Source organism: Orbicella faveolata, unplaced genomic scaffold (assembly GCF_042242905.1).
Source record: "Orbicella faveolata isolate gen_17 unplaced genomic scaffold, um_ofav_v1 contig_26, whole genome shotgun sequence".
In the NCBI taxonomy this organism is placed as follows: Eukaryota; Metazoa; Cnidaria; class Anthozoa; order Scleractinia; family Merulinidae; genus Orbicella; species Orbicella faveolata.
The window spans coordinates 2973900-2997467 of record NW_028301554.1 but is presented as its reverse complement, the minus strand read 5'-3'; the positions used below and the strand labels follow the sequence as shown (position 1 = coordinate 2997467).

At 36.9% G+C, this 23568-nt stretch overlaps 2 protein-coding genes and 1 long non-coding RNA gene across 4 annotated transcripts; 2 read left to right on the top strand and 1 right to left on the bottom strand.

The window, feature by feature from the left end:
• Positions 1–818: 818 nt before the first annotated feature.
• On the bottom strand, positions 819–14165 carry LOC110057764 (uncharacterized). 2 transcript variants are annotated; one of them, XM_089295226.1, is made up of 9 exons: positions 13793–14165; positions 10969–11125; positions 9098–9229; positions 8160–8378; positions 5276–5379; positions 4461–4617; positions 4096–4215; positions 3570–3620; positions 819–2709 (listed from the first exon to the last, which is right to left on the bottom strand). In XM_089295226.1, the coding sequence occupies exons 1-9, from the start codon at positions 13924–13926 to the stop codon at positions 2506–2508; spliced, it is 1278 nt and encodes a 425-aa protein (XP_089151352.1). In that variant the 5' UTR covers positions 13927–14165; the 3' UTR covers positions 819–2505. The 2 variants fall into 2 exon arrangements, with proteins under 2 accessions (XP_089151352.1, XP_020620008.2); XM_020764349.2 differs by lacking the exon at positions 13793–14165 and adding an exon at positions 11209–11426.
• Positions 9477–16385, top strand: LOC149107653 (uncharacterized). The gene is made up of 3 exons (XR_016208914.1): positions 9477–9748; positions 14824–14874; positions 16059–16385. It is a non-coding gene; the product is annotated as an uncharacterized LOC149107653 (long non-coding RNA).
• A 1868-nt stretch (positions 16386–18253) lies between these two features.
• Positions 18254–23280, top strand: LOC110057782 (Golgi phosphoprotein 3 homolog sauron-like). Its single transcript, XM_020764377.2, has 3 exons — positions 18254–18562; positions 18640–18886; positions 20409–23280. Exons 1-3 carry the CDS (start codon positions 18377–18379, stop codon positions 20831–20833), a joined length of 858 nt encoding a protein of 285 aa, XP_020620036.2. The 5' UTR covers positions 18254–18376; the 3' UTR covers positions 20834–23280.
• The last annotated feature ends 288 nt before the right edge of the window (positions 23281–23568 follow it).

The window sequence follows — 23568 nt, the reverse complement described above, 5'->3', positions numbered from 1 at the left end:
ATCACTTGACCTACTTTTTATTAAATTGTGGGCTGCAACTTTAAGAATGCCAGAAATGGAAAAAGCATGTCGAAAACATCAAAATGGCCAAAATGGCATTAAAGAATGAGATTTTATGTCAGTTTGAATTTTTTAAAAGGACTAAGAAGATTTGTATGGAAAAAGTTGTTGGAGAGCAAGACCTTTCTCTCCAGCAACATTTTCCATAGATATCCTTTAAATTTTCCGAAATTTCAAACTGACGTCTAAACTTACTCTTTAATGCCAGGGGCCTTGAACTTGGCCATTTTGATATTTTCGATATGCTCTTTCCATTTCTGGCATTCTTTAAATTATAGCCCATAATAAATAATATTTTTAGGAAAATTTTGGTCACATGACCCCAGCTGTGAAGGGCCTATCGCAGGAGAGTAACCCTACTTGTGATAATCAGTTAACAGTTGTAGCTTGTCTGAGAAACCACTCCCCAAACCGTAACCCAAACCCTAACCTTCAGATACCTGATTAAATTGAAGTTTCTGTGAAAAACTGGAGGAACACCCTCTGAGCAAGATGAGTCTTCCCCCCCCCCCCCCCAATCCCCATCCATTTACCTGAACTCTGAGGCCCACATACACAACTAGTATGCATGGCTCTCATCAAGAGATTAAAAGAGCCTCTGAAAATTCAGATTTTTTTAAAAAAGGCATAAGATTCAACACATCTTTCTGTTCCACACCAGAGTTTTGTCATGTTTTCACTTATCTGGAATGTAGTGATATTGCCCTGTGTTCCTCAAGGGCCTGGAAACTACAAAAAATAAAACCACACAACCAGACTTTGGACAAACTTTTAAATGCTTTTAATTACTTAACTTCAATGTTAGTAGTGGATTTTCTTGATAAGTAACTGCTCTTCACCACCCCTTGCCACACCATCCTGTATTAATAATCCTTCTATGTCTAATTCCACACATGTACACTAAATTTACATTTCACTTTTTTTTCCTTTAACCTGGAGGGCCTGAGCTGAAAGCATTCCAACTTTACCCACATACAAAATAAGCTGGCACTCAGGCAATCTGACAATTACAGTCATATAAATCAAATCAAAAGCATTATATTAAAACAAACTTCTATAGAATGTATATACATTATTCAGATTTTTTTTAAACAGTCATGTTTTCCTGTTTATTTTTATTTTAATAAAATTTGACCTAATGAAAATCACACTCTGTAAAATGACTCTAGCCTACATGTAGCCGTACACACCTGAAGAAAAACAGGAAGGAGGAAGCGACATTCCCTCCCTACACCTAGGCTACCATTACTCAATAATATATTATAAATTGTTACCTACAGTATTAATTAAATTAATGTACCTTGTACATTCTAAAATTTTATTTCAAGAAAGCAATCCCTCTAGCACTAAACAAAGATTTAATTACATACAAAAACAAAAAGAGCTTTGCCTTGCCTTTTGGTCCTCTTCACAACTATTATAGAATTGACAATACTGCACAATGATTTAAATCATGGTGGTAAGAGACCAGTACAAAGATGTTTAAAACCTTCATGTTAATTTAACATGTGGCAACTGGCTTGACACTTACAACATCACTCATTTTAACAAAATATTCCTGATTTTTAGAGAAATTTTATAATCCAGGAGCAAAACTAGCAAACTGAATTGAATCAAAATTTACCAAATGTTTAGGGATCTAGTAACACATCCCTGTCGAAGGCAAGCCACTAGACAAGTTATAGACATTTACAAGGAAAGTAGAAATGACGTTATGGGTTTGGAAATATGTCTGAGAAAATCATACTTCATATAATTTATTTATGGTCAAGAAAAGCTGGTGTTGATCATTATTATAGTTACACCTGGTTCTAAATTTCTTTATTTTTGTTGCACTCTGACATTTAAAGGTAACATGCATGTTGCAAATTGAGTCATCACCAACTAAACTAGTGCAGTGTACAAGTATTCTAGTTCCATTTACAGTCAAGCCTTATCAACTGAGCCTAAATTTTATGGAGTTTCAATTATCAGGACTTTTCCATGTGGTCTGTATAATAAGCATGGTTACCTACTGTTTGAAACCGCATGGTATTAAAAGAACTAATCTGACAAATTATATACATTCTCCCGTGCCTAATAACACAAAAAGCAATATTGATGATGATGATGACAATGACACCCACAATAAAGATGATGATGATGATACACAATAGCAATGACAACCATTGCTTCCAGTAAGTACATGTAGCACAACATAAACCTATGAAAATAAACACTTCCCCCAAATTAACGACTGCCCTTCCTAATTTAACCTTTGCTGTTCCCCTATTTTAGCACACAAAAATTCCTACCATAACCTGTGTTCGAAATGCTACTATAGCAAATCACTGTCAAACATGATTATACACGAACCATTTAATCTGTTTCCTATAAATAAATTAATTTCTGTCTTTCTGCAGCTGATAATTGAGGATATAAAGCTGTTTCTACTCATACATTGTTTTAACTCTCTGGTGCAGGGGGCCTTGTTTGCAAGCTTGCAGCCAGTCGTACATTGAGCAAGTTCATCTCCTCAATTTTGCTAGCCAGTTCCTGCTGAAGTTCAGTGAGTTCCTGAACACGAGTTTCATCCAAAGCTGCAGCACTCATCTGTGATGTCAGCTCTTCTATTTTCATTTGCATTGTTTGATTTCCCATCTGCAAAGTCTAAAATAGAGAAAAAAAATATACATTTTAACTGTAAAGAACAAGTAATGATTCCAATATTCATGTTTACTTAGGAACAATATAAACCATCTACAGTGAAACCTGTATTAAGCGGACACCCTTGGGACCCTCACTAGCATCCACTTAATACAGGGTGTCTGCTCTAAGCAGGTTCTAACATATTGTGCAATAATAGTTTATTAACCCTTTTGTAATTCAGTGTAACACAATGTAAAATCAAAGACTGCTCATAAGTACAATGTCCAGTCAGTCAATACATTAATCTGGAATAGCATCGCTGAAATATGTTAAAGGAATCTGAGCTGAGCTTTCAGAAGTAAAAAAAACCCTTGAAGTGTCTGCTTATTGCTGGTTTTGTGCAACAAAATGGCATAATAATGGTGTCCACATCCTTTTAACAGAGGTGTCTGCTGAACGCAGGTTTATTTCACAGTAAATGTAGGAGGAAAATTTTGAGACTCAAGCTGGTGTCCTCTTAATAGAGGGTGTCCACTTAATATGGGGTCTGCTTAACAGAGGTTTCACTGTATCAGCAGAGATCATCCAGTCTTCAGCCCATAAGTGCTCAGCACTCATCAATATACTAAGGCTTCAATTAAGGTTGGGCTCCAGTCATAGATGATTTCAGTTGCTCTTGGTTCTTATTCATAAAAGGTTTTTCTCTGGGTACTTAGCTTTTCTCTCATCCCAAAGACTATTTTCACTTTTCTACTTAAACATATCTATCTTAATTCTTTGTTTTATGTATTTCTCAAGACTTAAATTCAAAGCTCTGGATTTGCATTTGCAGTCGAAAACACTCATTCCTTAGGGGTTGCAATAACTCAGTCTTAAGCTACCTGGTTTTGATTGGTGAGTTCAGCATTTGATTGTATCAAATTTCCCATGTCCTGCAAAATACAGAAACAGTTATTATAAATAATTCCATGTTATCATATATTGGTGTGTACATGTATGAGGAGAAGAAATACTGTTAGAGATAAAATTGAAAATATGAATGGCCAAAAGACAAAACTTCGGCAAACATTACTAATTATGATGAGCAAACAAATAAACAAACAAACAGACTCACAAGTGAGTTGACAGATAGGCAGAATGCATAGAGAAATGCAACCTTAAATGATGATTGCACTACCAAATTTTCTTTGAATAGGGCACAATTAGATCTACTTTTTCTTTGATTGATTTTAATAACCTGTCAAGAACAGATGTCTACTGATAGAAATTAAAGTCATCTTGACGAATAGGATGCTTGAATTCAAGCAAACTAGTTCCTCAACATTACTGGTAGGACTCCTTTCCCTAACCCTTCCCACCCATCCCCTTCCATTCCCCTCCCCTCCCCCTCAAGGATGACACACTGACCTCATCTTTTTGTCTGATCATGCTCTCCAGTTGAATCACTCGGCCATCAAGGGTAAGTTTTTCTTGCTGAACGACATTAAATCTCTCACTAACTTGGTCTGACGATTCTAGCTCTTGGACCTGAGCAAAAAGAAAACAAAATCAGTAAATGGTTGATTCCACCATCATAACATCACTTGCTAAATGACAGACATTGCTTAACAAGGAGATTCGTTAAGAGCAAAGTGAAAGAACTTGTCACACAATCATTTTCAGTTATGATTGATTTAGAAAACTGTCAGTGGTTTTCTAAGAAGACTACCCATGACAGAACCCTGGAACTTAAATTGAACTGAACTATAACATGGCTGGTCTACTGTGATCACCTTTTTCCTGAGTTTGATATTTTCTTCTTTGTAGGCATTTAACTGCTTCTTCCATTCCTCAACATTTGTTGTGCTTTCTTGCAGGGCTGCTGTTAACCTTGCATTGTTATTCTTCAGTGTTTGAAGCTCTGTCTCCCATTTTTTAGCATTCGCAGAACTGCAATATCAAGTCCTTTTTCAGTTAAGGTAAAGTCTGCACTCAGGAAAAATGGCCCACCCTGCCAGAGTTAAGCCAGCCTAAGTATTGCTACTTCCCCCTGGATCCGGCATTGAAGTGAATTTTTAGCAAATCAACGATGTCAGGTTGCACTCACTGATGATTTGGTCTGTAACATTTTAACGCATGCAACAAGCTTCCAACAAATCTACTTATTGTCTTATTAATAAGTAAATCAAGCTGCCCTACAATACATGTATCCCCATAACTGTTACATTTTGACAAATGTTTCTACAACAATCATAGCCCCAGACTTTGTTACATCATGAAAGTCATAACTAATGCAATTTTTAGATGATGGAAACACAAGCTGATAGGAATTGTGTACCACAAAGTTGAACCATCTAAATTAGCCCTAACAGTTTGGTAGGTTATGACCTGAATCTGCATCAGCTTATTTATTTGTTGTGTTTTCTTTCAAACTACTTAGTCGAAAATGCAGATGGTTATTTTGACTTTATCTCACCTCAGTTAAACCAATGACATAATGAGCATAAAGCAAATCACAAACAAACTGTGTAAGATCATGCAACTGGAAAGATCATGGCCATGTTCCATAAGAGTTAAGTTGAGGTTTTCTATCTTTCATTTCCCCTACCTCTGAGCTAAAGCCATCTTCAGACGGTCATTTTCATACTTCAGATGTGACTCTGTGTTTCCAATCAATTTATGGCTGATGCCAGAAGATTCCTTTGATTCTTCCTGAAAGGTACATTGTAACAAAACATAACATGTTTAATATGCTGTTGTCATCCACTTCCCACTAGCTAGAAAAGTCCATGGAATAAATACGAACCAGTTAAATACTTCAAAATCTTTGCTATTATCATGAAACAACATTATCTAAATACTTATCGCCTAAGATTTCTTAACAAGATTTGCAAATCTTCATCAAAAATTTAAACAAGTTAAAAATTTAAACTTCTTAATCATGAAACAACTATACAAACCCTTCACTCCAAAAATGCCAAGTGAAAAATAAAAGAAGTGATATAAAATTTCACTATGCAAAATACTGCAAAACAAACACCACGTGAATTCTATGCTGAAACAGTTTTACTTTGAATTGTTTAACACACTAGGGTTTCTTGAACAGACTGAAATTGTCCATCACCTTGTATCTAAGCAAAATAAACAGCAACAGATGAAAACACAAGTCAAAATCTTTTGCATGAATGGTCTGACACACTAGGGTTACATCCAGGGACAAAAAAATTTGGAACATTTTGCTGAGCATATAATAAGAACACCACATGAATATTCCACTCAATAGTTCTCATTTGAATTGTCACACACTACGATTTCAACAAAAGATTATAGAAACTGTAGCCACACTGGCTATGCCTGAAGGTTTAACTTTGGAAGTGAAAATGTTAACCTACATACATGTAGTTGACAAGTGAATTTTTGAAATTTAATTTTTGGACATAGGGAGCAATAAATTTTTAATGCACAAGTTTTGCCAAGTCATTGTGAAGCATGAACTTAATATTCATGTTAATTCACGTGTATTTACTTACTACCATCAGCCAAAATCAACTGTAACATAGAAAGTGAAGTGAAATTCGATAAATGCTGTTTGTAGCTGCTAAGAACTGAGACAACTGATTAATTAAAGTGCAAGCCTACATGTAAACACAAAGCTTAAAAATGTTTTTGGTAAAAAATTGACAATTCACACTGGCAAGATAAGCATTAAGCTGTTTACAAGAAATAAGGAAAAAGCAATTTTAATATAACCAACATAAAGGTAAGCTCACATTACCTTTGATAAAATTTTCATTTTAAATGATGCTGGCAGAGATGCTTTTCTTTTCCCAAAGCCTGCCATTGTTCTCTTTCTTGAACCATTATGGCTTGTTCAATATTGCCAAATGTTTATTTAACAAAATCATCCATATTTACACAATGCACTTTCGATGTTAGATATTAAGTGAAGTGATAAAAAATATCAATTGTTATTTACAAATGATGCACAACTAATTCTTTGTTGAACCACTTACTTAATAAAATTAATAATAAGTCATTTGTCAAAATATGAAAAATGTTATTGGCCTCCTGTGAGCAAATTACACTTAAACAGAATTTGATGACATTCCCTTCACTTATTAGCATTATTTTACTTTGAAGAAGACAAGATTTATCCCTTCGGGACATAAATTACTTAAAAGGCACAAATTCACCAAAACAACATTTATATAACAGTCACCAAATATTATTTCTGTGATAATACAGTTATTAACATGCTTGAATGATTAATTGTCCAATTTCACATGGAAATTTGCCACCAATATTTAATAGCTAAAGCTAACTGAAACTACAACAAACAATGAACTGAGTGAAGAATGTTTACTTATTGTCTTAAGGGTTTTTTAATTAATTTCACCTAAAACATTCTAAGAATACATATAAAATTACTTTGCAAAATTTGCTGACCACTTTTACAACTTAACAAGGAAAAAATAACATACAGCTTGACAATGTATCTTAAAAATATGCTTTTGGCGATAGTATTGTTCAAAAGGTTTCTTGACCTACATTTATACTCATTGCAAGAACAATTCCCAAATACAGGCCAACCATCCTCCTAATATTGTCATTGACAACACTAGTGCTACACTATTAAGTAGTAAAATCAAGTATCAAAACTCTCCAAAGTAAAATGCGAACAAACGTAACTTTAGTGCAACAGAGAGCAACAGCAATTGTTGCAAAACTCTACACTGTTAAGCTGTGCTGATACAGTTTTTGCAATGTTGTCTAAACAGTTCCATTGTTAGTTATGCATGACCATGAACAGGCCAATAAATGGCACCCTTTTATGAGGAAATGAAAACAATATAATACCAATATATCACATATATTTAACGTCGGACCTCTCCACAACAGCCATCTTGGGGACAAAGGGAAGTGGCCGTTGGGGCAAGGTGGCCATTATGGGGAGGTAGGAGTGTAATATAACAATTGTTTGTTTTTGGGGATGCAACATATTTTTAAAAAATGCTTTCTGCAGCATATAAATAAAAAACACAATCAAAATACTTTTAACTGACACCAAACAGAAACAGAGGCCAAAAACACAAGGTACAAATCAAGTTTTGTGTTCTTTTACAATAAAAAAAATTGTCTACACCATTCATTGGTTAGTGACTACCTGGCCATTGTTAAGAAGTTATTTTGGAAGTTAAGACATGCTTTAGTGGCTGTTGCTGTTGTGTAGAGGTGTCCATTGTAAAGAGAAGTTATAATTAGAGTGAAAGTATCGACTGTCAACCAAGACAAGAAAGAGGCTGTAGTAGAGAGGTGTCTGTTAATGGAGGTTCAACTGTATTTAGTAACCCACAGTATTCACAAATTGTACTACATCTCTTTTTGCTAGTTCTTGACACTTTCAAATGAATACAGATTGTCTTCACTTCAGACTTGAATCATCAAAGGATTAACCAAAAGGAAAACCAAAAAAAGAACATTTGTGTATGTACCTCTCCACTGCTTGCCGAGGAGTTACTTTTGAGTGACGATGTTTTGTGTCCAACAGTGGGTGTACTGAGAGGAGAGTCTGTTGTACCATTCACTGCTCCACTTGATGTGCCATTTGTAGTTATAGCATTCACGCCTGTCGCAGATGAACTGGAGTTTCCACTACTGGTACTACCAGCTGTCCGGGTGGAACCCTTAGCTTCCTTAAATTTGTCTGCAAACTAATTTCCCGAAGAATGTCAAGTGATTTCAGTTGTTTTTTATGAATCGCAATATACTGTGCCAGAGGAAAGGCTGAATTCTCTTCAGTCTCTGGCATGAAGAAATTATCTTTATTATTACAGCCTCCTTAAGGTACACAAAGTACTTATGACTTGTTAAAAAGTTAAAACTAAAAAGTTCAAATGCTTTTATTTGTTGTTGTTGTTCCTTACCTGTTAAGGTAAAATACTGAGCACTTTCAAATATTTGTACCTTGCTCCAATCTGCAATTTCCTGAACCTATCCACTACAATTCCCAGTCCCTCCCAACCCTCTGTCTTTCCAACCTAATGTTGACTATAACAAGTTAGGTCTCACATTACACAGGATATAAAACACAACACCAGCTGCTCACTTGTATTGGTTAAGTACATTGTAAATGAAACAATTTTTATTGTAAACAGATATTACATACAAAACATCACCCTTTACATTCAGGGTACCACATGCTGGAGATGAAAAGCACTTTTTCAAATATAAAGTAGTCAAGAATTCAAAATGATTTACTGAATGATTGTAAGTATGAGACCTCAGAGTCTCTCTTCTTCCCAGACTGGGGTGGGGAGGGGGCGGGGCAGAAAACCTGGGAATAAGATTGTATGTATAACTAGATTTAGGTGTACACCTGACATGTCACATGGCTGCATGGCGAGAACTCAAGATTTGTTTTATTGCCAACCTTATTGAGTTCAGCTTCAGATGGAAATCCCAATCCAAACACAGTGTTAGCCCTGGCATCTGACCACTGGCCAAACTTCTGTGATGTCTTCGTGAATGTCATGTTCGGCACAATGGTGCTGTTGACAACTGCCTGTCACAATAACAACAACACGTGAAAATTTAGTGAATCTTGTCTTCTCTAGGACATACATTGTGTGAGGCCAAGTTGGTTTAAAACCAGAGCAAAACCACTTCTACTAAGGAATTAGAAGACAATCCATAATTCTGTTCTTAGATACTAGTTCCCTATCCCCTTTACCCAGGACTAGGCTGATTAATAGGTAGATTCTGGATCGAGAGGTCTGGGTTCCAGTATCATCAGTATTCTTGGTACAAATCTTGTCCAGCAGAGAGTTGAAATTACTCTTATTACCGTTAATAATGGACCATTTCCAAGTTGCCTTTTGCCTCTGTGTCAAAACAAGTCTTCGTGCAAAACTATTCATATGAAAATAAGTTCCGCCAGGTTCATTTTCATGCAAATCAAACTTATTTTCACGAGAAAGGTTTTGCACAAAGACTTGTTTTGAAACAGACTGAGGCTTCCAGCCAAGGCATGAGTAGTTCTTGAGACAAAGGTCAGCTTTATTTTCGGAACAAATATATCAAGGTATGTCAGTAATTTTTACTATAGATCATCCAGTTATCAAGGATTAATATGTGTTGCAACAGGTTTTCATCAAAATACTATAACACAAAAATAACAGCTTTTATTTTTGAGCAACTCAAGAGGTACATTGTCTCATGAGTGCTTCAAATGTATAACCTTATTTTGTTTATTGTTAAGCAACGACGTTAAAATTGGCAACCATGTGGCTTGCAGACAATAACTGCTTAAATATTAATAGAAGCTGCAAAGTTATCAAGAGTAGAGTGAACATGTACCAACTTTATATAGGAAACAGTTTATACACGTATCTGTTTTCCACGTTCAAATGAGCGCTTATATCCGCCATATTAAGTATTGCTGTTTGAATAACTTTAAAATTAGTCGCGTAAAATTCAAATTAGCCAAAAAAACCCGAGTGACCGACATGACTACCTTAAGAACAATGAACTTGATTATATTGCTTTCAAAATTGCGTTCGAGAGTCAAGAGCGCGTAATAATGTTTGAATGCCTTGATGAACGCTTCGACGAATTCGATAATTGCTGAATTTCACAGTGTTCCAATTATCTCCGAGAGCAACGATACAAAAATGTATTTTTTCTTTTTAAATAAACATTTTCTTTGCAGGCAAATGGGGTTTATTTTCTTAAAGATAAGTGAAAAAATTCCAAACAGTCCGGCTACAACCTGTTAGCAGGTCTTTGTTTGACCTGGTGTCAAATATAATATATTGATACAGTTTAGGAATGCATCAAATTCGATTTGAGGGACGAATGGTAAATATCCATAATTATTACTGCTTACTGCGATCGAAAGTTTATTTCAAGAAATACTACATGTATTTCAGTCGTTCTTAAAACAAGTTTTTGGTCCAAAAATATTATGTTTGACAGCAGACAAGGTAAAACACTTTAGGTTTTGGCTAGAAGCCATATCAAGACATTGCGACTGAAATGGTTTCCTCCATAACAGGAAAATACAACACGATTTCAGCTCCTAAACTTCCTGCCACAGAATTTCACCACAAGCAACCTATAACAAAGTCTAAGTACAATTTCACGCGTTAAGTGAGAAAAGTAGAAAGGATTAGTAAAAAGTTTGAGATTAGCGAGAACACAACGCGATTTAAGCTTCTATTTAACGAATAAATTGCGAAGTTAGCGAATTCGATTCAACCACATTTCCAGTCCCCCATGTCATAAAAAGAGTTTCTTTCCTACCTTTGCGCCATCGACGGATATGATGCGATGAGTTTCCTTGTTCGGATCATAATAAAAGGACACTGTTACAGCCTGTTTAGAGCAAGGAAGCCAGCTCTTTTTGGTGCTTGGGTCGATTTGAAAGACGTGTGCTCTGGTCGAATACACCGGCTGTTCCCTGCCGAGGAATACATTAATTAGAAATCAAAAACTGCTCCTGTTTCAATTATGATTGCATTCTAAAACAAAACGACAGTTTACCCCATCGATAAATATGCTATTTTTACGCTAGAAATATCCGTTCCAAGACCGGGTTTACTCAAGGATATTTCATCTTTTGTGTCAACTCTTCGCACTTTGCTCATAACCGTGTCTAGGTAACCACGCCAGGCTTGGATATCCACAATTTCATGTTGATTACGTCGTTTTGTCCAACATATTATTGGTCGAGTAGTTAACAACATTTAGCATAGAAAAACCTAAAAATGACCAAGATATCATGAAAAAGAAAATATATCTATGATATGCATAATCAGCAGGTTTTATTTCGTTTGCTAGGACATTCCAAACACCAAATTTAATGCATTGGCACCAAATATTCTTGAGATTGTCGCGACAACCAGCTTATTTCAGGTTATTTACTTTTGCCGAATGTCGCCTTTGAATGTTAAAGGAAATACTGCGCTTTAAAGACTTTAGGATAGTAAACCCAGAGGAAGCTGTTATAAATTATAATTCATTTCAGACACTCTCTGGCCAAATTCCACGATTGATGACCAGTTTTAATTTCATACAGTTCAATTTGTCCAAAAAATACAGAAACAAAGCCTTCTCCACTTACTTTTACCAAGAGGGACGAGTTTTCTTTTCAAATTTAAAGATTTTTAAGGGGACGCATATCGTAAGATAAGGGCTTTTGACAAAAAAATATCATGGTAAAACCCGAGCTGTCGAACTTCCCTGAGAAATATTATACACGGAAAGAGGAAGCAGTGCTAATACCATCTAGGAATAAACCTAGTCCGAGCACAAAAAGGAAATAACACATTATCAAGGCAAATAAGTTAATATGTCTTCTCCTCTTGAGACTTCTGTTGGTCACCTCTAGAGACTATCAGAAGCTTATATCAATAAATTAAGCTTTTATATATTCATACATTTTATTTTCATAATGGGTTGACTAGCACGTATGGTTCGTCAGTTCCCTTCTAGTCTTCCTCACTGCCTTCTTATGTACTAAGATTTTTTTTATTAATGTGGTTATTACAATTATTATTAATAATATTATTATTTTGTAATATCGTTTAGGATTTTTTTCTTTGTTATATAATCGCAGTGAAAATTGAATAAATCAATAAAGGCGACAGAAATTTCTACAGGATACAAGAAATTACAGCAAACACCCAAAATTGCTTTGCTCGTCTAGCAATTGTTTTGGCTGCACTACATTTTAGTTTCAAAAGTTTTCATTTCAGTTCATTGTGAGCTTCATGGCTGCGTCCGAAATAACTGAAACGAAAGTCAGTTTTAAGTCCATAAAACAATGCCCTTGTGTTTCTTACATAGGTGCTCATATCATTCACACAGTATCTCACACCTACGTATGAAAGCATTCAAAAAAAAAAAAACGCTTCCAAAATAAGACTGAATGCTAAATGTAGTTGGAGTGTCGTGCTCGATGGTTCTTGATAAAGATAAAATTAAAATATAGCGCTAATTCAGCCCGACAATGTGGTGCACTGTGTAGTATATATCTGCTAATATCTGCTTTTAGTATAAATCTACTAGCGTTCTATCACGAACGTCGTTCTCTGATTAGCTACGCTACTCAGTGAGTAGCCAAGTAGTATGCGCTTGTTAACAAAATGACGGCCGCTTCTTTGTGTTTTCGAGGTGTCTGTGAAGAGGATTTAGATAAAGTTTTGAACGACTAGTAGATTTATACTAAAACATTTAGATTATTCGCTCTCGATTTCTGTGCGTGATAGAACTCTCGAGCTCATAATCTAATTATTAGATTAGAAAATAGCCCAAAGAAAATACGCTCGCGGATTGGTTTAAAATCGTGCTTCCATCTGACAATTAGATTATGAGCGCGAGATTTCTTTGAGGTGATAGCTCGGCCGAATCAACTACCACCTCATAGAAATTGAGAGCGAATAATCGAATCTTTTTAGTAGAATTCTAACTGAAATTTGCTTCGAATATCGATTCCAATTATTTCTGGTCTTGCAGCATTTGCATTACTGTTCGAGTAGAATTCTACTAAAAATGGATAGAAACACAGTACATGTTTTCTATTTCTTAATAATAAGTTAAGCTATAGTTAGAAAATACTGTTCTTATGCCGGACTGGCTATTGATAATTCATGGTGAATTAAAGGGAGTGTATTATATAAGTACTGCTGGTATACAATCGATAGGTTTTTCAAAAGTTTTATATATCAGCTATGTTGGTAAAATGAATACTAGGTCGACTAAAATAGAGGTAAATGTAATTAGATAGAACAGTGGTTAAAAGTTTCCCAGGGTGATCTTTTGCCGTCTAAATAAGAAGCTGGCTTTTGTAAATCAGCTAAGCTCCTAGCTGGTGAAGCGGAACAACATGGAGACGTGTTGAAAGACATGTAGAATGAGTAGTAGTCTTGAAACAAATGGTCGAGTTAGTCAGCGAAAGTGGCGTTCTAGATCTAGCATGTATATTTAATTGCTACCAAAGGAACTACAAGAACAAACAAAAAACCGGTAGCAAAAACGCAACTCATTAAAACTCTTCTTAAAATACCACAAGTTTAGTAAGTGGTTCTAACTTAACTAGACATTACCCTCAACTGTCAACACTTACTCTGTCTTTCGAGCATCACTTTGGCCCTCCATGTCTACCCCATTCACATCAATAAATCCGCTAGGTGGATCAAACACAACATCCAACGGTTCTTTATGCGAAATACTCAAGCGGGAACGGACTTGTTTGAACATTATGACGTTCCAGCCGGTTTCTTTGTAAAGCTTGGATCATTGACGGCGATAAAAGCAAACAGTCTTTTTGTTGATGTGTCCGTAAACAGAGCTAATTGTCAATCACTTTCTAATATCAGTGAAATGATACTCTAGTGATTTGGAAGCTATCACAAACTTGAAGGAAGTTTCGAAGACTTTTTCTGAAGTTTTCAAACATGAAGTATAAAAGTCATCCGTTTGTACTCCTGTACTGCAGGAAAACACTCAAACGTGTCTTAAAACAGTAAATATCACGACAAAGTCATTGAACCAATGGAATTCCTTTGTTATAGGAATAAAAGAAATTTCGCAATTTACACCTTCAATTACCATATCACAAAAATTATTGTAAGCAAATACTTCAAGACCGGAAAAAGCTTTCTGTTTAAAGGTTGTGGATCGCAAGCGCTATAGTCAAGAACTGCACGTGTGATAAAATATAACCGTCACTTTTGCTTTTCCAGAGTGTTACGGCAATGCAAGTCGTGTTTATTTTTGTCTCAAATGAGATTATATAGAGAATGACATAAAAGGTTTCCAGAGAGACCAACCGCTGAAACAAAGATTCGCAGAAACGTGCTCTTGATGTTCCTTTTCACTGGTTTACTTATTAAAGTGAAACAACTTTTGACAGCTTTTGACATCTTTCAGTTGGGTTCCAAACTTCTCCGCCAATCATAGGCTTCAAAATCGCACGTGCAACATTCATCTACAGGCGGTTTTTCGCCAAGTGTGTAAAAAGGAAAACATCACAACAAGATTTTCACCGTACGTTGATGTTAGTGACATGTCAAAACTAGGTTAAAAAAGAAGAAAACTTTACAGACTGTCTGCAATGTTTCTCCAAAAATGATTGACCGCAGTTTTTGTTTGTAGAAAGCTCGTGACTCTGTCCTGACCAGAGGAAAAGCTCGAAGACGTTTACAGGTAGGCGTAGAAGGATTCTTTATTTTATAAGACAAAAGTATTGTAAACCATACTTGACCTGTAAAATGGAACTTCTGTAGTGAATTTTTTCAGTAAAAGCAGTGAAATCTGCTGGGGTTTAAACAGCTATAGTCAAACAGCTGAACACACCAAAAAAGGGTTTTGGTGGCTGCGGGTTCAAGTTACAGCCTATAGCATGGTCAATAGTTACCAGTGAAGAGTTATTTTCTTTTCTTTATTCATTCAATAAGGTAGATTAAGACGCACTGATTCAGAATATCCTGGAGAACATGTCTAAGTAGGCCATTTTTTGCCACACCTAAACAATCCTGTAAATTAGGAGCAAAGTAGGATTAAAAAACCACAACACTCTTTAGACCACTTGACCCGGGTGCTGTTTCTAGTGGCTGGATAATCAGATCACGTCCGTTAGATCCCCGGGGTCTCTTCTTCTTATGAATTCATTTCGTGTCACGTACAGTCATCGAAGCAAAATCAAAGTGGTTGAACTAGTTCGTTGGTTTTTCAGCGCTTTCAGTATTTAGAAGGGTCCTGTTTACACCAATACCCTTTCACAGCGAGTACAATTTTATACTTCGTTTTCATCATTTGAAACGCATTAAGCTATCAGGATCAAACACCTCTCGAGGACTGACAGATTAAACGACAATTCAAACTATGGTTTGATAGTTAAGTCTTGTAAACTGTTATCGACATCTACCGAGTGTGTTTTCATCAAATTCACAGCGGCTCAGAGTTGGCCAGAAAGTCGAGGAGAGTTGAGTCTCGTTTCGAGTGATAATGTATGATACCCACTTTTGTCTCTCAACTCTTTCCATAGTATACAGAGAAACTGAACACAAGAAGACTCTTGTCCAAACATTCGTCCATTCCTGTTTTACCGATTTATTTCGGCTTTTTAGATATATCTGCCGTGTAAATATAATACATCAGTAGTCCATTAAACCGAACCAAACCAAAGAAAACGAGAACACCAAAAATTAAACTTGATTGGAAAAAAGAGTAACTGGTTTAAGAGAAAGGGAGATGACAGAGCTGGAACACTAATTAAGCAAGAGAAATGGACTCACCTCGATCTTATAAACAGACCCATGTTTGCTACGGACTCGCATGTGTCGCCAGTTCAACTTTTAAATAACACGTGACTCGTCTTCTCGTTTCAGTTCCTCCGGCAAAATCACCTGAGCCGGACAAACCTCGGACAAACCCACTGAGCAGAAGCGAGGGTTGGCTCATTCTCCAGCCGTGGGTGTTTCGGTGCGCCTGCGATGGAGAGGATCTACCGCTGAGATCAGTAAGATCCGTGTAATTAAAAAAGAAACGTAGGAGTAATCATAGATTAGGGAGTGTTTTCGATTCGTGACCACAGTGCGGTTGTTACCCCAAGGAAAGACATGAAACGCTAATCAATGAATTGTGCAACATCTTGTTTTCAGGCACAAAAACCCTATTTTCTCGATAAAGCACACCCAGTGTAGATTTATTTCAACCTGGCGGATCCGGCGCTTTTTTGTCGATTTTTGACTCGTGAGGTTTACATTCAAGGCTTTAATCATGGGTGTTTTTCGTTATATTTAATTTTGATAGCTATATTAATATATTCAACTCGCGGGAACTCGAAGGAAAGAGAGGAGAAAGACGTGAGGCTCCTTTTTTTCTTGTCATTTGCCTTGTCCGGCTGACAATAATTTCTAGCTCTTTCCATCACTTCTACTCGGATTAATCAATAATACCACTCTTTGTCATGTGATCCTACAATAACGGTCCGCAAATGGCCAATCATTGCTTAATAGCTACGCTACAACCTGTTAAAACACCCTTAATTTTAGCTTTAAGTGACGTGTTGTGATAATCATGATAAGATGCAAATTTTTTTGGAAAATTCAAGATGGCTTTTTTCACTAGTCTGACATCAGTCCTAGCTTTTGGACATCAATCGATTTCTTTTTTTTAAAGCATGGTACTGGCCATGCGGATGAATGTTTAAATGTTTAGGCTGGCGTTGTCCAGCCACATTTATTCTTTTGCTTTTCGAGACACCAATCTTGACACTTTGTCTCCTTGCACCCCGAAACACGTGATGTGGCAACGCGTGTTTCGGGGCGCAAGTGAGTTCAAAGTACGGAACTTAGTAATATAGTGAACGGGTCATTTTGCAATTTATGTGCGTTGACTGTTGGGCTGGCGTTACATATCTTCGCTACACAGTGCTGATGAGCCCCAAGAAGGGCGAAACAGCTGTCCATTGTTGCGATCCTACTTTATCGGTTCTTGTCATGTTGGTGTCTCGAAACGTTTTCCACGTAGTATCAGCCTTGCAGTCTATTGTTTGTCTTTAATTTACTTCACTCCATATATTTCTCACGAAATGGGAGGACTGCTTATGTAAAACGGAAGTACAAATCGCTTTCAGGGGGGAACACCCATGTGAAATGGTTGGGGATATTTGTCGCAAGATTTAAATTAAACCTCAAAAGGAGGCGTGGCTCCAGCTTTAATTGAGCCACCCCCGAAAAGATACTAGTTTTAAACGGGCATGACAGCGTTTTTTGATTATTTCATCGAGTGAAGAATACCTTGACAGCTAAAAATAGTGGCGTTTCGTCTTGGACACTCTGAGTGAGACCAAAATCAGTGATTTACACTCCTGAGCGAGGCGACGAACATCCCCGAAATTTTTTAAATGCAAGTCTTCCCCTGGAATCGCTTTGAAAATCTTCAAAATTTATCCTTTGACAATCGACCGATTTTGATGTATTAAAATTCAGCCATAGACCTCAATATGGACTATAATAGACCTCAGCACGAGGCTCTGGGGAATAAACTCTACAAATGCTGTAGTTATTCCCCAGAGCCTCGTACTGGGGTCTATTATGTTAGGCTCATTTTGATATATCGAAATTGGTCTATTGAATTGAATGATTTACTTATTTCTTGTTGTAGATTGTTCGGGCATTTTCACCGCTTACTCTGTAAAGTAAATACGAACCAAAAAAAGAAGACTCGGCAACCTTTTGTTTCCAAGCGTAGCATGGACACGTTTGAATTGTAGATTTCAGAAGTAAGTGTACACAAACTGTACCTTATTTGATCAGCTTCGAGTTTTTGCCAGTTTTCGTTGTCTAGTGCGGTTAAAAAGTACTTGAAGCAAGTTCGAAAATCACGCAGTTCATTTATTTCTTTATGTGAAATAGTTCTCGACAATAAAATATAACAATCGTCATTTTCTTATTGAGAAATAAGAGGCGCCTTAGCAATCTAGTGAAGCTCTAAAAAAATGCGATTTCAAATCAAGCAAAAGAGGGTCGGGTGGGAGGAGGGGTCGGTCACCGCTTTGACCACTTACCCATGGGCCAGTTCGATCGGTGTCTATTGTAAACCGGCCAACACGGCCATCTTGGTAAAATAGCGGGGAAGTTTATGGTTGTTTTGTCGCAGCTGTTCTTCATCCTTTCCTAGTCAGTTCTTCTCTTGTCTTACGATGGCAACGAGAAGAACCGGGCAGTTAGTTCAGCGTAGTACTGCGACTGGTGGAATATCACCAGAAGACAATCCCGACATCGAAGGCAACGAAGGTTACGAAAGCGACGAGGAATCTGGTGATAGGAAAGAGACGAGACTCACTCTTATGGAAGAAGTGCTACTGCTGGGGCTGAAAGACAAAGAGGTAAGGATTTCTTGCTTGCATTTGACGTAGATCTATGTAGTTATCTGTTTAATGGACGTTTTCCCTTCTCTAATTAGGGTTACACGTCGTTTTGGAATGATTGCATCTCATCGGGGCTGCGCGGGTGTATGATAATCGAACTGGGCCTGAGAGGGCGAATCGAACTGGAGAAAACCGGAATGCGACGAAAGAGCTTGCTGAACAGGCGAGTTCTGTACAAGAATGATAACTTGACAGGCGACGTATTACTGGATGAAGCCTTGAAGCACATCAAAGAGACTGAACCACCAGATACAGCGCAGAACTGGATTGAACTGTTAAGTGGTAAGTGAGTACTTCACGTCGAACGTAACACGGTGACAAATTATTAATGCCATCTGTGACCACTTTTATTTGCTGGTCACGACTTAAATCTAGCTCTGCGAAGTGCATTTGCTCTTGCCTTATTCTATTCTACGTTTCAAAAACCGCTTTTAAAGTCCAAAGCTACCAAGGTTACTTTTCTAGCGATAAATTTGCAATGATCAAGGGCAGATGTAACGTGTCGTATGGAAAATCAAATTCCTTCATTCGTGTTTACATCAAGCCGAAAGTCGTTCACAGAAAAGTATATATAACGCGGTTTTAGTGGTTAAATATTCCGTTTTAGCGCCTGATAATTTAAGGTGTTCTGCGCGGATGATCAGAATTTTTTTAGGCCTTATGGAAATGAGTTCGGTAGGCCTTGGAGACCATCGGGACCAGAAACGTGTCACTTCTTAGCGTACTGTTTTCGACGATACATATTCAGCTGGAATAAATTGTTTGAGTTCTTATTCAGCAAAAACTTGAACTTCGGAAGTGTGATGTCTGTGTTTTGCAGCTGATGTTCTTAAGTTGAGATTGATAAACTAAAATGAATCCATTTAACATTTTGTCTTCAACACGACAAATAATATAAACAACATGGGCCATTAATTATTGTTACTGTGTTGGCTGAAGTTATACAATTCTGGGCCAATCGTGTTTTGTGGTACAAACAAAGTATCGGAAGAATAAAAATCAAAATCATTTTAGGGAAAAGCAACTGGATTCCACCAAGAAAAAACGGTATTTTGTTTCAAGAAGTTATTGTTAATCAGGCTGGCATAGCTAGAACCAGAGTTCTTTATTTTTATTCCTTCCCACCTCCCCCCTAGCCTAGCCTGGCACAGGCCAGCAATTTCTTTTTCCCAGTATGCCTGTGCCATTGACAAAAATAATCTTGTCAAGAACTTCTTAACATTATTTTACTGTAAACATGTTGAGATTCTTAAACGAGCTGAGTAGAATTTTATATTTCTTTATTTGTGCTATCGAGGAGAATCTCCACTGCACATTTGGCCTATGACATTTCTGTCCCTTCATATTCTGCAAGGGAAAAAGCCCTAGCTAACCACCAAGGGGAAAGGCTTTTAGCTAGATGGCCATCCAGGCTTCCTGTGGATGGCCACTTCTTAAAGAAAATTGTTTTATTTTTCATATGTTGCCTTGAAAATAATATTATTATTTGTTTGAGCAGGTCCTATAGCACATGTTGGACGCCTGCTTTTTAAATCCTGGCTAAAAGTCTGCAAGGGGGTGACTGGTTGTTAGGACCTGTGTTTGCTACTACTATGTGTCAGACCTGTACATTGCACTCTGCACTACCTGAGATTGTCTCACTATTTTTTCCCACTCCAGGTGGTCTTTAGTGATACTATACTTCCATCTTCTGCTTCTTATTGGAAAGAGGGCTCAGCTAAATCATTTAATTACAGTGCCCATTGTATGTCTGAACTAGCTTGTTCCTCCTTAAGCACACTCCCAAACTGATGTTTTTTTGTAGGTGAGACCTGGAACCCCCTGAAGTTAAGGTATCAGCTTAGAAATGTCCGTGAACGTCTTGCCAAGAATCTAGTGGAAAAGGGTGTTCTTACAACCGAGAAACAGAATTTCCTCTTATTCGACATGACGACACATCCTCTTGTTGATAGCGTGTCCAAACAGAGAGTAGTGCGCAAAGTTCAAGAAGCTGTTTTATCGAAATGGGTAAATGATCCTAACAGAATGGACAAGAGGACATTGTCTCTCATCTATCTTGCACACTCTTCTGATGTGTTAGAGAACGCATTTGCTCCACTCTCTGATGATGATTATGAACTAGCCATGAAAAGGGTGCGAGATCTCCTAGATCTGGAACCTGAAGAGCAAGCACAGAAACCAAATGCCAACGAGGTCATGTGGTGTGTCATCTCGGCATTCATTAAATAAAGGGCCAGTGTTACATTAGGTAGGAATTAGCCAGTTAATTATCACTATACACAGGCAATGACGTCAATGACATATCAAGTATGTGTAAATGTACAACCTGTTTGAACTTGCGGTTAGGATAAGCACTCACTGTTACAAAATGATATTGGTTAAAGCTAGGTACATGTAGTATCACTTTTGTATAATTATTAGAAGCCGAGAATATATAGCCTTCTCTTAGCTTATTGTATTGAAGACCCCAGACGCACAAAGAAATTAAGTTTTCATATGAAAACAGAGATTTTTTTTTTTCTGAAAATTGACTTAAGAGGAAGAGTATTCCATCTGTGGGATTTTTTTGTGAAATCATGGCAACACTGATGGTGATGATGAGAGGCTGTCATTTGAATAAAGTCTGATGTCAAGGTTTGGTTATTCTTCCATGATCTTTGTTTAAATCTTCATTTCTTGCTATAAGAGGACATTAAATCTCTGCTTTCAAAAATGCGCTGTTTGGAAAACAATTTGAGTGAACACAATTATTGTTTTTCTTAGGTTTTTGCCACTTTCATGACTAGACAGAGTGCCAAAAACTTGTGAGATCTCTGTTTTATGTGAAAGCATCATATGGTATTGGCTGGGCTAGGCTTACCTTTTGGCAGGTTCTTTTAGGATCACTTATCCATGCTGTCTTTGCAATCTGCCATACAGGGCTCAATGTATCGTTACGTGTTTTTTCACTCACAATTAGATCTTACATCAACTTAATAGGAATGGCAATTTAATTGCAACATTTTGTTTAACCCAGGCAAATGTTTCCTACTATAGCACGGATCAAATTAGCCACAGGAACTTGTGCACATTTGCTGCACTGATAGTCGTACTAGTCTAATCAATACAGCGATAGACAGATCTAATGTTGAATCAATGGCCACTGGGCGAGTTACTTTGTCAGTTTACCATCCTGTTGTCATACTACACTCATCAATATAGGACATACAGTTGGTACATATTTTTTGCACAATCCACTGTCTTCTTAGCACAAAAAGCCTACTAGGGCAATATATATTTTTCTAGCTTTGGTTAGTGGTTGTTTGTCTCACAGTGTTGATGAGCGATTTACTTATTGTTTACAAATGGTGTTAGGATGTGAGTTACTGGTACCCTCATTCCTTCAATTTTAAGTCCAAAAGTGAAAGCCCTGGAAGCCTTGACAGCCTGTCAAATGGTGCTTGAATGTCCTTGAAACTCCTATCGGTCTCACTCAAACTGTTAAAGATCTCATTTGTAATATATCTCTGGTATTTCTGGTGAAAAGTGTAATAATAAGAATGACTCAAAAATTTTGTGTAGAAGTACAGATTTTTAAAGTAATGTGGCTTGTGAAAACTAAATTTAGGTTCTTTATTTTTTGGTCTGACAAAAAGGAATATCATGGCCTGACTTGTTGACACGCGAGGATTGTTAAAAATAAGAATAACTGTAATATGTACCGGTTTCCAGTAGCTAGCAAGAAAGTGGGTGGTCAAGGAGACCAACAGGAATGCTGGATGATTATTTGAGTTAGAGGTTAAAGTTAGTTATGCGGTCATGTTTATTTAAGTGCAATTCAGAATTGTGTAAACCTCAAAAGTAAATGTTCTATGGATTGGTTTAATGGTACTTAAGAAGTTAAAGGGGCACTGAAGAGAATGTTTGTTGTCATAAATGTAAAGAACATTCTCTCTAAACCTGAAAAGCTTATTACAGACAGAGTATGGGGACGATATTTCCAATTAGCCGGGTTTAGAGATTGATGTAATTTCTCATACTTTGCTCATTCTAAGTGGAAGGAGCAGATGCAAAATAAGAAAGGTGGTTCTCTTAAAATACAAGCTTTTAAAATCGTAATTTCAGGCAATTTACTTTTGTGACCTTGTGACTTGATATACACTTGTAATTGCAATAACTGACGACCTGGAAGCTAAGATAGGAGTAGAAACATAGATTTTATCATTTTTTCCACTGTTAATGAAAATACCTGTGCTGTATTTCCTCAATTAAGTACTCGCATAGAATCATGCAATTTCGAATATAAACACATTACTCTTTTTAGAAAAGATGTCAAAATGATTGTATAAAGAGAAAAGAGAATGACTCCCAATTTTCTTGCCAAAAATAGTTGCTGTTTTAAAGATAAAGCTGACTCAATAAAGCTGATTGATAACAGAACTTGGCATTTGGAAATAAGCATCCAAAGTGGGGCTTAATCAAGGAAATACATCATGCTCCATAAATTGTAATTTTACTTGTTTTTGATCTGTGATCAGAAACAATTCTGCAAGTTAGCTGTTGTCAGTAGTTGCAAATAGCATTCCATTGTGTCAGAATTGAAGCCAGTTTTGTACAGTAACTGTCAGCAGTAATACTGTTAAGGTAAGGGTATTTTACAGTGGTAATGTAGACTCAATAAAAGATTTCATGTTGTATATTCATTCAAAAAGCACAAAATTCAACAATACTAAAAATGCAGGTACATGGTAATACACAAAGCTGAGAGATCAGGCTCTTTTGGTAGAATAACTTGCGCATTATGAGGTTCAAAACAAGGTTCAGACCTCCACAGAGGGTTACTGGAAATTCTGACTGGGAGGGGTGGGGATGGAGTGTTAAGGCATTGAACCCACAGTGGATACTTTCTGGAGCAGCACATTCTTGTCAAGTTTTGTCAAGATTCTTACACAGTCCTCAACACTGTTCAGTCGCCTTTTTGAATT